The 17,491-nt window shown below is 39.1% G+C and overlaps 1 protein-coding gene across 1 annotated transcript; it reads left to right on the top strand.

The window, feature by feature from the left end:
- The first annotated feature begins 388 nt into the window (after nt 1–388).
- Nucleotides 389–11,944, top strand: nup50 (nucleoporin 50). The gene is made up of 8 exons (XM_059326095.1): nt 389–730; nt 1,933–2,011; nt 2,142–2,222; nt 2,890–3,085; nt 5,440–6,051; nt 7,380–7,464; nt 8,406–8,524; nt 11,499–11,944. Exons 2-8 carry the CDS (start codon nt 1,943–1,945, stop codon nt 11,696–11,698), a joined length of 1,362 nt encoding a protein of 453 aa, XP_059182078.1. The 5' UTR covers nt 389–730; nt 1,933–1,942; the 3' UTR covers nt 11,699–11,944.
- The last annotated feature ends 5,547 nt before the right edge of the window (nt 11,945–17,491 follow it).

Below are 17,491 nucleotides of genomic sequence, written 5' to 3'. Positions count from 1 at the left end.
GTCTCAAACTCAAATTACCTGGGGGCCGCTGGAGGCAGTATCAAAATGACCAAAAAATACATAAAATTATTTTAAAAAAGACACAAAATGACCACAAAAATACACAAAATTACCCAAAAAAGACACAGAATTACCAAAAAGACACAAAATAATTTTAAAAAAGACACAAAATGACCCAAAAAATACACAAAATTACCCAAAAAAGACACAGAATTACCAAAAAGACACAAAATTATTTGTTTTAAAATGACACAAAATTACCAAAAAAAGACACAAAATTACCAAAAAAAGTAATTAAAGGGACCTTCGTCACACAACACGGTAAAGTGTCATTCAAATAAAACTCACATTAAACTTTCATACCAAGGTGGGGGCCACAAAATATCGTCAGGAGGGCCGCAATTGGCCCGCGGGCCGCGAGTTTGAGACCCCTGTTGTAATCGCTTTTTGTCTGACCTCATGATTGTAATGTTCCTTAATTGTCAATAAAGAAAAAAAAAGAAAAAAAAGGAAGCAGGGACGGCCGGGTCTGCTGCGCATGCGCAAGGAGGTGGGGCATGGCGCGAACCCATGCGGATATACCGCTATGTAAAATGGCGGCGTGAGAGAGACTCTTTTAAAAACAGAGAATCTTTTTACCTGAGAAGGTGTTCAGCTCACATCCACACCACAGCCTGCACCGCCCGGGACTCAGTCACAGCCACAGGTCGGAACTAACGTCCCCGAACAGGTAAACGGAACAGAAACTGCGTTAAATAAACCGGTGTGAATGAGAAGCTCCGGGCCGTTTAACCGGACGGGTCGGCTGGCTGCTGGTGACCGGGCCCGGTTAGCTCTACCAGCCGCTAGCTCCATGGCAACCGGCCCGGGGACGGCGGGAACAACCCCGAATTACCATGGTGATGAGCCTTTAACCGCGCGGACAGGAGGACGGCAGTTAGGTCACCAGGTTAACCGTTATTCGGTCTGAAACGTTAATTACGGTGTAATTTAAATGGAGGTCTGATAGCCCGGAGCTAACGGTTACCTAACTGACGCTCTGATGCTTTTAATTTGGAAATAAACCTGAAACCTGCTTTATAAACACCGCAACAACAAGACAAAGAGGCGTTTTAACAAACATGAATTCCTACTGTATTTAAGTATCATTTTTATTCACTCTTACTGCATTTAAGTGTCATTTAAATGTACGTATTTATTTTAGTGGTTTATTACTTTCTCTGTTTACATCCGGCCACATTAGTGCTTCTGTATTTTTCTATATTATATATATATATATATATATATATATATATATATATTATATCTATATTATATAATATATTATATATACTATACTGTGATTATCTCTGCATGCACATATATGAATATTTATAAATATTATTATTATCTTCATGTACTGTTTGCACTCATTGTTTAATTTAACTTTTTTAAATAAATACTATTATTAATTACTATTATTACTATTATTATTATATTTTTATTAAACATTATATATATATAAATATTATATATTATTATATATTTATTATATTATTATTATTATTATTATTATTATTATTGTAATACTAACAATTATTACTCAAACTGTTCGACCAAATTATTTTCCAGCATTTTTACAACACGACATTCTGAATTTTTATCTTTAATATTTTCTCATCCTTAAATTAATGTATTTTTTTTGTTCTTAAATTACTTATTTATTATTAACTTTTTAAAAATGATTAGTATTATTATGATCAGCTTTTGTTATTTTGATTAAATATTACTGAAACTGTTCGACCAAATGACTTTTCTGCACTTTTTACAGCAGGATAAACTGTTTTTTTTGCCTGTTGTGTTGTTGTTTAAATGCTTGTTTTTTGTTTGTAGTTTTTTAGTGTGTCCATCTCCATGTCCATAAGATAACGTGCTGCTTTGTGTGTGTGACAGAGCCGGTGGGATGGCGAAGAGGATCGCTGATAAAGAGTTAACGGACAGGAACTGGGATCAGGAGGAGGAGGGCGAGGAGGTGAGGCTCACAAACCAACAAACTGACTCACAGTGAAGCACAAACGCCATTAAATGCACCATAACGGGTTTTGTTGATGGTTGATGTTGTATTAAATTATGACTGTGTTGTTGTTGTTGTTGTTGTTCAGGCCGGAACGTTTTTAGTCGCCAGTGAAGACGTGTTGAAGAGCCGAGCCATCAAGAAGGCCAAACGCAGGAATGTGGGAGAGGTAATAATTATATATATATTTATGAAAAAGTATTGGATTGGGAATTTCTTTTATCCTTTTGCCTTTTTTTTTATTTTTTTAAAAGGATAATTTAAATTTATTTTTTTAAGGTATTTATATATGTTTTTATATTATATATATTTTGAATAACACTTCCGTCTTGTTTTTCGATTTTCTTTTTTTAATCAAGGTTTCTTTATTGGGAGGTAATTATATTTATATAAAAAAATTGATTGGGAATTTCTTTTATACCTTTGCTTTTTTCAAAGGGTAATTTATATTTTTCTTACTTTTTAAAGGTTTATTTTTAATATTATATATTTTGAATCACTTTTGTCTATTTTTTTTATTTATATTAATTTTAACGGATAATTTCTATTTTTCTTTTTTTTTAAATTCAATACTTTTTTTTTTAAAGGTGGTTACATATGTTTTTGTAATCAAGGTTTCTTTATTTATTATCACAATGTCAAAATATAAGTTAATTAGATAAAATCTAATTAATAAAGATATAATGTAACTTACTTGAGTTTCACATCAACTTGTGAGTTAAATATGGTCGATGTGCAGATTCCTCCGTTTCTCTTCATTAGTTGTTTATCCCACACACTTTTCATTAAAGAGCTCCTAAACGTCGTTGTAAACGTGTGACTGTTGCTGTTTTCAGACGGAGGGCAGTGGAACCTTCAAAGGCTTTAAGGGTTTCTCTCTGACGGCGCCGGCGGCGGGCGGAGGCTCCACGGCGTTCTCCGGCTTCGGGAACGGCGGAGGCTTCAAGGGCCTGAGCGGTCTGACCAACGGGAGCAGCGGCGCTCCTTCCTTCGGAGGATTCTCGGCTCCTGCTGCCTCCACCGCTGCACCTGGTGAGGACACAACTTCAGTTATTAAAGTTTAACGGCTTCTAGCAGACGTTGAGTCACGAGGGAGCGCCTCTGGTGGGTCAGAGCGAGTTCAGCCGGTCCGCAGGGGAACCGGTCTGCAGGTGAACTGGTCCGCAGGTGAACCGGTTTGCAGGGGAACCGGTCTGCTGGGGAACCAGTCTGCTGGGGAACCGGTCTGCTGGTGAACCGGTCCGCTGGTGAACCGGTCCGCAGGTGAACCGGTCCGCAGGTGAACCGGTCCGCAGGTGAACCGGTCTGCTAGGGAACCGGTCCACTGGGGAACCGGTCTGCAGGTGAACCAGGTGATCCTGTCTGCTGGTGAATCGATCCGCAGGTGAACCGGTCCGCAGGTGAACCGGTCCGCAGGTGATCCGGTCCGCAGGTGATTCGGTCTGCAGGTGAACCGGTCCGCAGGTGAACCAGGTGATCCTGTCTGCTGGTGAATCGATCCGCAGGTGAACCGGTCCGCTGGGGAACCGGTCCGCAGGTGATCCGGTTTGCTGGGGAACCAGGTGATCCGGTCTGCTGGTGAACCGATCCGCAGGTGAACCGGTCCGCTGGGGAACCGGTCCGCAGGTGATCCGGTTTGCTGGTGAACCAGGTGATCCGGTCTGCTGGTGAACCGATCCGCAGGTGATCCGGTCCGCAGGTGATCCGGTCCGCAGGTGAACCAGGTGATCCGGTCTTCTGGTGAATCGGTCTTCTGGTGAACCGGTCTGCTGGTGAATCGGTCCGCAGGTGATCCGGCCTGCTGGTGAACCGGTCTGCATATGAACCGTTCGGCTCCTGACAATGAAGTCAACCGGCCGACCTGCTGCAGAGACAAGTTCACGTTGTCGGCTCAGGTCTGACACAAGGTTGTTATAGTTAACGAAAACTAACGAAATAACAAGAACTAGTTGTTTAAATTGTAAAAAACATTTGTTAAATAAAAATTAAAACGAGAGTTTAAAAAAAAAACTAACTGAAACTGTATTTGTGATTACAAAACTAAACAAATTAAAGAGAAAATGTCCTTAGTTTTCGTCAGCTTTCTTCATACTTAAACCTTTTTGGTTGATATGAAATCAATTTGATCTATTTGTTATGACTTAATAAACTTATTAGGGCTGAGATGGATCAGACAAAGGAAATAAAAGCAAAATTTATTGTGAACGCACCATAGCTGTTCCGACGCTATTGAATGCACCATACCTGTGTGTGAAGTGCCGTGCTGTGAATAGTTAGTTTTCCCTCGTTACAGTGGCGGGTAGTTAATAAATTCCAAAAATCGAATGCAAGAGCCTTGAATTCATTTTTGCAAAGTTTGAAAAATGTTTAATTTGAGACATGATATTTCTATGGTTCGGAAATGATGAATTTGAATATTATGTAATAAAAATCTAGATTTAATGTCCTGTATTGTTGTTTTAAACAAAGCAGCTTTTTTTTGCGTCTTTGAACTCGATCGTGACCTGATTTCGCGTCATTTTATGATTTGATTTCTATAGAAAGCTCTCTCTGCTGGCTGTCTGTGGGAAACGGAGCTGAAAATGTGTATATATGTGTATTTACATATCTAAATATAAAAAAAGAAAAAAACTTTAATATCTGATAATCAGTAAATACAGTGAAGATGAGATTGAAATAAATCCCAAAAATCAAATGAAAGAGCCTTCAATTCATTTTTGCAAAGTTGGAAAAATGATTTATTTGAAACATGATATTTTATGGTTTGGAATATGATTGAATTAGAATTTTATATAATAACAAACCCAACACATTTAGCAGCTGTTTTGAACTCGATCGTGACCTGATTTTGCATAATCTTCTGATTTGTGATTCCTATAAAAAGCTCTTTCTGCTGGTTGTCTGTGGGAAACAGAGCTGAAAATGCATATATATATAGTTTAAACATCAAGGAAAAGAAAACGTTATGATAATCCATAAATTCAGTGAATATGAGATCGAAATGAATTGCGAAAATTAATTCAAGGCTCTTGCATTCGATTTCTGGAATTAATTTCAAAGTTGGAAAAATGTTTATTGAATATGCTTTAATTTGAATATTATATAGTAAAAAAAACAACATTTAGCAGCTGTTTTGAACTGGATCGTGACCTGATTTTGCATAATTTTCTGCTGGCTGTCGATGTGAAACGGAGCTGAAAATGTGTTTCACTGTCGAGTGTTCTTGGTATCTGAGTGTAACGGAGCTGGATCAGCGCCGTGTGTGTTGCTGTGTGTGTGTGTGTGTGTCTGTGTGTGTGTGTGTGTGTGTGTGTGTGTTGCTGCGGGGCAGGATGGGGGAGGGGCTTCCAGCTGCTGTCACTAACTCGTCTCCCTCCTGGTCTCAGGTCTGACGTTCAACAGCCCCGCCCCCTCCAGCACCAAACAGACCAACGGCTCGGTGGCGGCGGCGGCGTCCAGCCCGGCGCCGCACTCCGGCTCCTCCGGCAGCAGTAAGGAGTACAGCCGGCAGCTCACGGCGCTCAACTGCTCCGTCAGAGACTGGATCACCAAACACGTCAACGACAACCCGCTGTGTGACCTCAACCCCATCTTCAGGGACTACGAGCGCCACCTGGCCAGCATCGAGCGCCAGTACGGCGCCGGAGCTGCTGCCGCCGCCGACGACGACAAGAAGCTGACAGCCTCAGCTACAGCTACCCCTCCTCCTCCTCCTGCTGCTGCTGCCTCCTCCTCCTCCTCGGCTCCTCCAGCCTCCACTCTCTTCTCCTTCTCCAAGAACACGACAGAGAACTCTGCGGTGGCGGCGGCGGCTCCGCTGGGCGGCGGCGTGACGTTTAACTTCGGTCAGAAGGTGGACAGCTCGGTGCTCGGCTCCCTGGCGGCTCCTCCCAGCTTCTCCTTCTCCTCCAGCCAGACCTCCTCCCTGTTCGGAGCTCCTGGAGCCGCTGCAGCCGTCTCCTTCAGCGGGAAGAAGCCGGAGGACGCCCGGCCCGCAGGTACAAACACCCACACACGCTTTATATGTGTCTGTTTGTTTGTTTGTTTATTTATTTTAACTTCATCTCTTCAGTTTATCTGTGAGAGTTCGGGAGAGTTTGTTGGTATAGTCGCTCAGAGGAAATTAACCTCAAACTATTTTAATAACAAGTTCAATATTTACTGTTTCCAGATTCTCACATGATGTTTAAATACTTGTGTATACATAAAATTAAGTTATATAATAAATTGAATGAGAATAAGTTAAAAGACAAACAACAAAGAGCGCAAATAAATATAAATGAAATATTTACGTATAATATTTGTTATTTGTTTATATTTGTTTACTAGTATAATAATAAGCAGGGGAAAGCAGCCCACAGACATAAATATGAATAAAGGAAAAAATAGTACTTGAAGGGAAGGAATTGATTACGTAACACAGACACGCGTGTGTCACTTTCATCGACAAACATCGTCGGTAAAACAGGATTAATGTTCCGTTAGTTAGATTATTTATATTGCAGCACACATAGAGTCCGGCAGCTAATGGTGCGTTCAAGGTCTACACAAATGTCAACATTTTCGGTGTTGTTCCGAGATCCAAGTTCCGACTTTCAGTGTTAATATAACACACCATGAGGCGTTACGGTAAGAACGTGTTAGACCCGCCTTCAAAATAAAAGCAAACACATGCTCCTTTCAAAATAAGAGCACATGGATGTGTTGGCAGTGTCCACCACAGAATATACAAGAAGACTGTCAAAATAAGACGCCTTAAATAAAACATAGAAGAACCCTTCTTCTCCTTTACAATAATTCTCTTAATTATGCAATGATTCAGATGGAATAGTGGCATTAGAATGTGTGAGAGGAACCAAATTTAGGCTTTAAGGGCAAAAATGTTCTCCAGGGGAGCATGACCCCCGGACCCCCAGATTTATTTATTTAAGTTGCTGTTGCACTACTGTTTGTTTACTGTTTTATTTAAAAATAAATGGCTTTAATCTGCTGTATTTATTCATGTTTTATAAAGGGTCTAACCTGAGCCAGGCCTTACCATAATGATAATCATATCACAGTCATGCAGGTGGAGGATGATATATTTTTTTTATAACATACTGGTATCGGATCGGTACTCGGTATCAGGAGGGATAAAAAGTTATCGTAACATCTCTAGTTTAGAACATTAGGAAGGAGACAAACAGCTGAATGAATGTAACATTACCACAATGACTCGATTATTAACATAAAAACTGATTCATTTTCGACTGATTGTCTAATCTGATCTCGTTTTTTTTGTTGAGAAATGTGAAATAATAATAATATAATAATGTTTATTCATTAGACGAGAACGGGGAGGAGGAGTCGGAGGAGCCGCCCAAACCGGAGGTGAAGGAGGTGAAGGAGGACGACGCCTTCTACTCCAAGAAGTACGTCTGTTTATTATTTATTAAATGTTAAATTATGTTAAAACTCTCATTACGGTTTATTGTTTCAGTCACATTCCTCTTTTCAAATAGTTTAATTTTAATAATTTTAGGGGACTTAAAAGAGGAAAAAAATCCACTTTCACAAGAAACCTGATTTATATTTTATTTTAATTCAGAATAAAGATTATTATTGTAATAAAACGCCTGATTAATAGTAATTATTTTTAGTTTTTTGTATTTAATGTTCAATAAATGGTAAATGACTAGTATTTATTTATTTTATGTATTAATTTTACTCTTTGCATCTTATGTATCATTATGTTTTTGAACAATGGATAGTACTTATATTTCATTTTTATCTAATTATATTAAAGAATTGATTGAGATTAGTATTTTATTTAGTAGTTTAGTATTTTTTTTTAGTTTATTTTGTATGTAATAAATATATTAACACATAATGGATTTTAGTATTTAATTAAATTTTATCACTTAATTTAGTTGTATTTCATGCATAATAAATATTATAGATAAATATATAATATAAAAAGATAAATATATATATAGTATAAAGAAAAAATATATAAAGAAAACTAGAAAAATAAATAGGTACAAAAGTGCTGACAAGATGAATTCCTTTTTTAGATTTTAATAAATTATATTAATGGACACTAGTTGAAATTTGTTTTTATGTTTGTTTGTTTTTTGCTCTCAGGACTAAATCTGAATCAACTGACTATTTGTAAAATTATAATACAAACTAAATTAAAATCCTCAGAGCTTCACTAAATATATTTCATGTTTGTAACAACACAGAATCTCAAATTAAGTTTGTTTTCTTTCCATTAAAGTTTGTTCCACCAGACTCAATTAAAAACTCAGATTTTAATTGAATCCAGATATTGAATATGTTAGACAGTGAACATGTGTTTGGTGTGTTTCAGGTGTAAACTGTTCTACAAGAAGGACTCAGAGTTCAAAGAGAAAGGCGTCGGGACGCTTCACCTCAAACACATCGAGGACGGAAAGACTCAGATGATCATCCGCGCCGACACCAACCTGGGTAACTAAACCAACGCCAACGAGACGTTTCAGGACGCTTTTACTCTCTAAACATTCTCCTCTCTCTGTCCTCGTGTTTCACTGCAACATATAAAATCTCTATAAATCTCCTGCAGCTCAATCAGAACAACTCAAACAGTCTTTGTGCAGAATAACACAGTTAGAATGACAGAAATCAGAAAAAAACTGTTGATTTTCTCTGATAAAGTATTTTTTTTAATATGTTAATAAAATGGATTTTATATATAAACACTTTACCAAGTTTCACGAATGTTGTAGAATTTTTTTAACCAAAAAAAAAAAAACACAAAATTACCAAAAATTATGCAAAAGTACTAAAAAGACGTAAAATTACTAAAAAACACGTAAACTTACCAAAAGGCAAAGATGTTAAAATGCTTTCTCCACATATTTAAGTATTGACATGTTTCCAGCCTCTCCTGTCCTCTCCTCTCTGCTTTGTGTAAACAGATTCTCAGAATTTAATGTTTTTAACAGGATCTGGTTTATTTTAAATGACACGTGGAGAATAAAGACATTCTGACACTAATATCAACATTTAACGGTCACTTTTTATAACAGAAACTTGTTTTGTTTCCTGTTTTCCTGAGGATTCTTTGAGATTTTTTAAGGAAAACATACGTGGGGTTTAGAGAGTTCAGAATTTAAAAGTGGTCCCAGAATTGAACCCTGAGGAACTCCAGAATATAACTGACACAGAGCTAAAGCCCCAACACTGACACATGTAGAATAAAGAGATTCTGACACAAATGGCAACATTTAACACAAGTTTTGGTCACGTTTTTATAACGAAAACGTTCGTAACTGATTGAAGGACCGTCAGAAAGTTCAAACTCTGACGATAATGTCTGTTTTTACAGTTTCTTTCTATGTTAAACGTTGGATTTTTGGCGATCTTTTAAAGAATACGTGTCAATCGAAGTTAATGTGAAGCTGGATTCAGATGTGAGATTAAAATGTTTGAGTCCGGATGTTATTTTGAGGTTTTGGTACCTTGAAAGAGCCTGAAAAGTTTAAGCTTAAATTCTGCTGTTTAAGGCATTAAAACGCTGCATGAACCGACCTTGAAATGAACAGAACCAGAGTCCCTGAAGTTAAATGAGTTGAAGGAAAAGGAGACTCACATCAGGACCAGCAGCTCATTAAAGTCCAGTCGGGTTCTTTCTTGGTCCTGAAACTGGATCAAACTTTCCTCCATGTTGCTGCTGTTTGTCTCCCTCCCCCGGTCTCACAGGTGTGTCTCATTTATCTCCTCAGCTTCCTGTCCTCGTTGAAAACACTCTCACTCTTCTTCTCTTCTCTGGATTCACTCTAGAGCTGAAACTCAAGTGGTTCTGAACCTGCAGGCCCGTTTAAAAACGTGCTATCTGTAAAAAAAAAACAAAATAAAAATCTTCCGTTAATCATAGAAAGAAACTGTAAAAACAGACTTTATCAGCAGTGTGAACTTTCCCACAGTCCTTGAACGCATCATCTGTTACTGAGCTTTCTGCTTGGTCATTTTGAGTCTTTTTTTTGGCATTTTGCGTCTCTTTGGTGATTTTGTGTCTTTTGGGGTGATTTTGTGTCTTTTGTTTATTTTATGTCTTTTGTTTTTTTTTGGTTATTTTGTGTCTTTCTTTTTGGTCATTTTGCGTCTTTTTTTGGTCATTTTGCGTCTTTCTTGGGTTATTTTGCGTCTTTTTTGGGTTATTTTGCGTCTTTTTTGGGTTATTTTGCGTCTTGTTTATTTTAAGTCTTTTTGCCTTTTTTGGTTATTTTACGTCTTGTTGGGTTTTTTTGTTTGGTGTCTTTCTTTTTGGTTATTTTGCGTTTTTTTTTGGTTATTTTGCGTCTTTTTAGAGGTATTTTGCATCTTTTTGTGTATTTTTTGATTATTTTGCGTCTTCTTTTGGTATTTTGTTTTTGCAACAACATTCATGACACTTATAATTCATAATTTATCAGAGAAATTCTCATTTTTTTCTGGTTTCTGTCATTCTAACTGTGTTATTCTGCACAAAGACGGTTTGAGTTGTTCTGATTCTGTAGAGCTGCAGGACTTTAAGATTTTTAGAGATTATAGTTAATAAAAGGACACAGAGGAGAATGTGACCTGAAGCTCTTTGGGGCTCAGAGGGTTAAAAATATTTCTCCTCCATCAGCTGACTGACTGTGGTGTCATAGCGCCTCCTGCTGGTCAGACTGAGGAACTGCAGCAGACTCACTGAGTTTAATGTGATTAAATTAAATCAAATCAGTTTTTAGACTAATTTATTTGTTTTTAAATAATTATTGAAATGTGTATAGAGCCGAATTATGCACATTAATACATTTGTTGTTTTTATTAATTTTTCAGTTTAATTTTATATTGAAAAATAAAAAAAATATTCTATAAATATTCCAATTAGGATTTTTATTTTACTAAAAATAAATAATAATAATACTAATAATAAAGTGATATTAATATTCAAACATCATCGTGGAGTCTTTCGCGCTGTTTTTCTAATTTATAAATAAAAAGTGTCTGTAAACAAGTCAATTTAATACATTGTTTTTATTTTATTTTTTTACATTATATATATATTATAAAAACATTTAAAAAATATTCTATAAATGTTCCAATTAGGATTTTAATTTTCACTGACTAAAAATAAATAAAATAAATTGACAGTAATACTTAAACATCACGTGGAGTCTTCCATGCCGTTATTCTAATTTATTAAAATGTGTATATATACACATGGATATTAATACCTTAATTATTAAAAAAAATATTTATTTATCAAATTAGTTCTTATATATATATTTATGTTAATATATACATTACTATTTCTAATAATAATAGTAACAATGATAATGATAACAATAAGACTACTACTACTAATTAAAAAAATAATGTTAATAATAATAATAATAATATTTTTAATAACAATAATAATAGTACTAATCGTGGTGGTGTTTGGTGTGTTCAGGGAACATCCTGCTGAACATCCTGCTGCAGGCGTCCATGCCGTGCTCCCGCCTCGGGAAGAACAACGTGATGGTGGTGTGCGTCCCCAACCCGCCCGTCCAGGACCAGAACCCGGAGGGTCCGGTCCCGCTGCTGATCCGCGTCAAGACGGCCGAGGACGCCGACGAGCTGCACAAGACGCTGGAGGAGAAGAAAGGCTGAGAGCCCGCTGGCCCCGCCCCCTCCCCCCCGAGCTTTTAGACTCCACCCCCTCACACACACACCTGCCCCGTCGCCCCGGTAACCACCTCACACACACACACACACACGGTTGGTGGTCGTACTGTGAAACCAGAGCAGCGTCTACATTCCTCCGTCTCTGTTTGTTTCTCTCTCCGGACGGTTCGGAGCGTCGAGTTCCTCCAACGATTTGGTTTTACAAATTAACCCTCGCAGCACCACTTCACCTTTTAACGTCCGTCGGGGCTCAAAGCGTTTATCTGGATCTATTTATTGAGTCGGCAGGTCGAAAGCGGAGAGTCGCTCTTTTACTTTGTTTTTCTGTAAACGGACTCGGTTGTTGTTGTTTTGTTGTTTTTTTGTTCCAAGTGTCCTTCGTGTGGCCTTCGGCTCGTCTCACAACATTTGTAAAGACGTTTATTGGGGAATAAAAGGAAACAAACAAACAAACAAACGTCTGCTGCTTCTTCATTTTGTGTCTCATTATTACAGATTAATATTTTTCATTTAATGCATTTTATTTTCTGCAGTGTCTGAGGAATAAAATGAATAATTTCTCACTCACCTTCAAACTGTTGAAACTCCTTCTTGTCTGTCCACAACTCAGTCTGGAAGTTTCTTTTCTCTGGATTCACACGAGATGAAACCATAAATACTATAAAATATAAAAATACTGGACTAACAAACTGCTAACATACTATACAAAATATGCTAAAAAGACTAAACACTAAGCCACTAAAATACTGCATTTAATGTTCTAAAAAACATCATACTAACAGCACAAGGAGTACTATACAAAAAAATGCCAAAATTAACACTGTAAAATATATTTAAATAAAACAAACCCCCCAAAAAATACAAAAAACCTATTAAAATTGCACAAAAAAACCCCAAAACATTAAATTATATATAATAAAAAAGTGCCTAAAGAAACTGTACTGAAACAGCTATAATACATTAAAAACCCTTAAATGTAATATTAAAGTACAATAAAAAAAACTGCTAAATACTGTCAAAGATTACGAGATTAGTATTTTCCACTTTCACTCACTCAAAGCTTTTTATTTAGTGCATTTTTCTGCAGTGTGAGTAATAAAAGGAACTAGAAAATTTCTAAAGAAATTTTGATTGTGTGCTTGCCTCTGGACCATCATTCTCGTGGCTCAAATCAACAGTCAAACTGGGACTCTGTCCTGAGTTCACAGACACCTCATACAAGTCTGTAGGACAAACGGTTCACAAGTTAGTAAAAGGGGGCGTGGTCACTCAAAGGGGGCGTGGATTAAATCAGCAGTTAAACCGGGACTCTGTCTTGAGTTCACAGACACCTCATACAAGTCTGTAGGACAAACGGTTCACTAGTTAGTAAAAAGGGGAGTGGCTACTAAAAGGGGCGTGGCTACTCAAAATGGGCAGGGTAATAAACCACCAGTTAAACAGGGACTCTGTCCTGAGTACACAGACACCTAATACAAGTCTGTAGGACAAACGGTTCAGTAGTTAGTAAAAAGGGGCGTGGCTATTAAAAGGGGCGTGGCTACCCAAAAGGGGCGGGGTAATCAACCACCAGTTAAACAGGGAGTCTGTCCTGAGTACATAGACACCTCATACAAGTCTGTAGGACAAACGGTTCACTAGTTAGTAAAAAGGGGCGTGGCTACTCAAAGAGGGCGTGGCTTCAATCACCAGTCAAACAGGTACTCTGTCCTGAGTTCACAGACACCTCAAACAAGTCTCTAGGACAAACGGTTCATTAGTTAGTAAAAGGGGGCGTGGCTAGTCAAAAGGGGCGGGGTAATCAATCACCAGTTAAGCAGGGACTCTATGCTGAGTAATCTGACACCTTATACAAGTTTCTAGGACAAACGGTTCATTAGTTATGAAAGGGGGCGTGGCTAATCAAAAAGGGCGGGAATTTATGAAATATTGTTATGTAGACAATCAGTGATGAGCCATCATCATGTATGACAAGTTTGAGGCAGATTGGACAATGTATGGTAAAGTTAAAAGAGTTAACTGTTTCCAGTTAAAATGTCTGTGTTGGAGGAGGGGAGAGGGAGGGGGGGGGCTTTGGTAGCTAAGCAACCACGTGGCCAGGTGGAGTCGACCAATCAGAGCAGAGCAATCAACAGAAACTAACTGTCACTGACAATGCTTTGCTAAAGTGAGCAGCCAGAGGTGGACAAACTGAAAATTCTGGCCTCGAACAGAAAGCATTTTTGGCAAAACCATAATACCTATCATTGATCCGACTTCACTTTGAGCGTCCTGAGTTCTTCCTCAACGTCTACATATATTTTTTTTTAAGAAAAATGAAAAAATAGCTTTGTTAGAGCGATTTTAAAAAACTCTTAAATCTGATTTTTTCAAAAATCCTCGTGTGATTTTAATATGGGACACAATGGGGCAGTTGGTCCGTTTTGGTGGCACTTCTCTGTGTCCTCCGCCCAAACTATAACTCTGACAGCTTTACCAGAGGATTGTGAGTGAGAGGACAAATTTTCCTACGTTTCTATGTATAAATTATTTCTGTAGAGTGAAATTTGCGGCCTGGAGCGCAGTTTTCAAATTTATTTTTTGACAATTCGTTCTCTCCCTCTACACTCTGTTTGGTGACATCACCACTCTGGACTCTCCATAGGGTTACATTGGGGGGATTTTTTGACGTGTTTTTGCCCAATAATTTGAAAACCGTTTGTCGAAACCCTTATAAAAGTCATAGCACACTTGTCATGGGCGAGCCGGTCGATATGATACCTTTTTTGTGCATGTGCGACCAAAACTCTGGGAGGAGTAGTCGACCGAAAAAAACACGGAAGAAACGGAAGAATAAAAATAAGAAATAGACCCGGTGAATAGTAGTTAGTGTGCTTTTGCAAGCAAGCACACAAAATAATTTCTCACTTACCTTCAAACTGTCAAAACTCCTAAAACTGCCAGAAATACTATAAAATATAAAAAACTAAAAAAAAGTAATACTTAATAACAAACTACACGAGGGATACTATAAAAAAAAAAATCCAAAATAAAATACTGAAAAATGTTTTTAAAAAACAAACTGCAAAAATGCTAAAATAATATACAATAAACCTTAAAACTGCTAAAAAAAAATTACAAAATACGACACTAAGATACTGAACTAAAAAAACATGATACTATATTAAAAATACTTTCAGTGGATTATATTTTTCATAAATTTACAGGAAAATAATTCACATTTTGTTGAAATTAAGCAGAAATCACTATAATATAAAAATTAAACACTACACTAATATACTGCACTAAAAAAATAAAATAAACATGGAATACTACATTAAATAATTCATTATATTTTGTAGAAATAAACATCACTTCAGTAAAAAGAAATCACTATAATAGAAAATGCTAAAATAATATTAAAACTGCTAAAAATGTAAAATACTACACTAAGATACTGCACAAAAACAGAAAAACAAACTACTCACAAGCCCCCGGCTGAGCGCCGCTGTGTTGGAGTTCTCCCCGAGGAACGAGAGGGTCGCCTCCTTGCGAAGGAGTACCCGGCCTTCTTGGAGTCTCTGGGTGGTGTCCTGGAAGGGGAACCGCCTGGGGACTCTATAGTTCTTCTGGGAGACTTCAACGCCCAAGTGGGTAACAATGATGGTACCTGGAGGAGGTGATTGGGAGGAACGGCCCGATCTGAACCTGAGTGGTGTTCTGTTATTGGACTTCTGTTCTAGTCACGGTTTGTCCATAACAAACACCATGTTTGAACATAGAGTTGCTCACAAGTGTACCTGGTACCAGAGCACTCTAGGCCAAAGATCGATTTCATTATCGTATCGTCAGATCTGCGGCCGCATGTTCTGGACACGCGGGTGAAGAGAGGAGCGGAGCTGTCAACTGATCACCACCTGGTGGTGAGGTGGATCAGGTGGTGGGGGAGGCTGCTGGACAGACCTGGCAACCCAAACGTGTAGTGAGGGTGAACTGGGAACGTCTAGCGGAGGCCCCTGTCTGCAGGGTCTTCAACTCACACTGGAAGAATTTCCCCAGCATCCCGGGTGAGGCTGGGGACATGGAGTCCGAATGGGCCACGTTCAACATGTTCAAAGCCTCAATTGTTGATGCGGCTGGTAGGAGCTGTGGTCTGAAGGTAGTTGGTGCCTGTCGGTCGAACCCGAAAGGGGGACCGGAGGGTGTGTTCCAATTACCGTGGAGTCACACTGCTCAGCCTCCCCGGAAAAGTCTACTCCAGGGTGCTGAAAGGAGGCTCCGGCCGATTGTGGAACCTTAGATTCAGGAGGAACAATGCGACTTCCGTCCTGGTCGTGGAACAACGGACCAGCTCTTTACCCCCCGAGGTTCCTGGAGGGGTCATGGGAGTTTGCTCATCCAGTCTACATGTGTTTTGTGGACTTGGAGAAGGCTTACGACCGTGTCCCTCGGGGAACCTTGTGGGAGGTACTGCGGGAATATGGGGTACCGGGCTCGTTGCGACCAGCTATCCGGTCCCTATAAAACCAAAGTGAGAGCTGTGTCCGCATACTCGGCACAACGTCAAACACGTTCCCAGTGGGTGTTGGCCTCCGCCAGGGTTGCCCCTTGTCTCCGATTCTGTTTGTGGTTTTCATGGACAGGATCTCAAGGAGCAGCCGGGGGGAGGAAGGGATCCGGTTTGGTGACCTAAGAATTACATCTCTGCTTTTTGCAGATGATGTGGTTCTTTTGGCCTCATGAAGCCGGGGCCTCCAGCACTCACTGGGGCGGTTTGCAGCCGAGTGCGAAGCGGTTGGGATGAGAGTCAGCACCTCCAAGTCTGAGGCGATGGTTCTCTGCCGGAAAATGGTGGACTGCCCCCTCTGGGTGGAGAGAGGTACTGCCTCAAGAGAAGGAGTTCAAGTATCTCGGGGTCTTGTTCACGAGTGAGGGTAGAACGGAGCGTGAGATGGACAGGCGGTTTGGTGCGGTGTCAGCAGTGATGCGGGCGTTGTACCGGACCGTCGTGGTGAAGAAGGAGCTGAGCCGGAAGGCAAAGCTCTCGGTTTACCGCTCCATCTACGTTCCAACCCTCACCTATGGTCATGAGCTTTGGGTAGTGACCGAAAGAACGAGATCGCGGATACAAGCGGCTGAAATGAGCTTCCTCCGTAGGGTGGCTGGGCTCAGCCTTAGAGATAGGGGGAGGAGCTCAGACATCTGGAGGGAGCTCGGAGTAGAGCTGCTGCTCCTTCGCGTCAAAAGGAGTCAGTTGAGGTGGTTTGGGCATCTGGTAAGGATCCGGCCCGGATAAGCGGAAGAAAATGGATGGATGGATGGATAATTCATCATATTTTGTAGAAATGAGGCAGAAATCACTGTAATGAAAAATGCTGAAATAATATTAAAACTGCTAAAATTAACAAACAAAATGCTATATTAAAAAAAGTACTTTCAGTGGATTATTTTTTTTAATTTACAGTAAAATAATTTTATTATAATTATTTTCATATTTTGTAGAAATGAAGCAGAAATGAGACAGGCATTTTTCTGGTTTCGTGTATTTAATAAATAAATCCAGTAAAATGTGAATCACAGAAACAAACAAAATCTGAAACGCTTCAAAAAGTCCAGAAACGTTTTTTTTTTTTTTACGGAGCGAACCGTCGAGTCGCTCGTCGTATCAAACGGTCGCCGTGGTTACATTCAGCTGAGAGGAAGTCAACAAACACTTTGATCAGGACGGCTCAAATCAATAATCAATAAACGATCAATAACAACAACAACAGCCGGCTGCCACTCCGTTAACTCTTTAAA

Source organism: Centropristis striata, chromosome 22, assembly GCF_030273125.1.
Source record: "Centropristis striata isolate RG_2023a ecotype Rhode Island chromosome 22, C.striata_1.0, whole genome shotgun sequence".
Lineage (NCBI taxonomy): Eukaryota > Metazoa > Chordata > Actinopteri > Perciformes > Serranidae > Centropristis > Centropristis striata.
This window is presented reverse-complemented; position numbering and strand designations above follow the sequence as displayed.

Coding starts and splice junctions, on each gene's coding strand:
- nup50 (XM_059326095.1), top strand. CDS start 1,943: ATGGCGAAGAGGATCGCTGATAAAGAGTTAACGGACAGGAACTGGGAT. Junction 3,086..5,439: donor TGCCTCCACCGCTGCACCTG/GTGAGGACACAA, acceptor TCCTGGTCTCAG/GTCTGACGTTCAACAGCCCC. Junction 6,052..7,379: donor GGAGGACGCCCGGCCCGCAG/GTACAAACACCC, acceptor TTTATTCATTAG/ACGAGAACGGGGAGGAGGAG.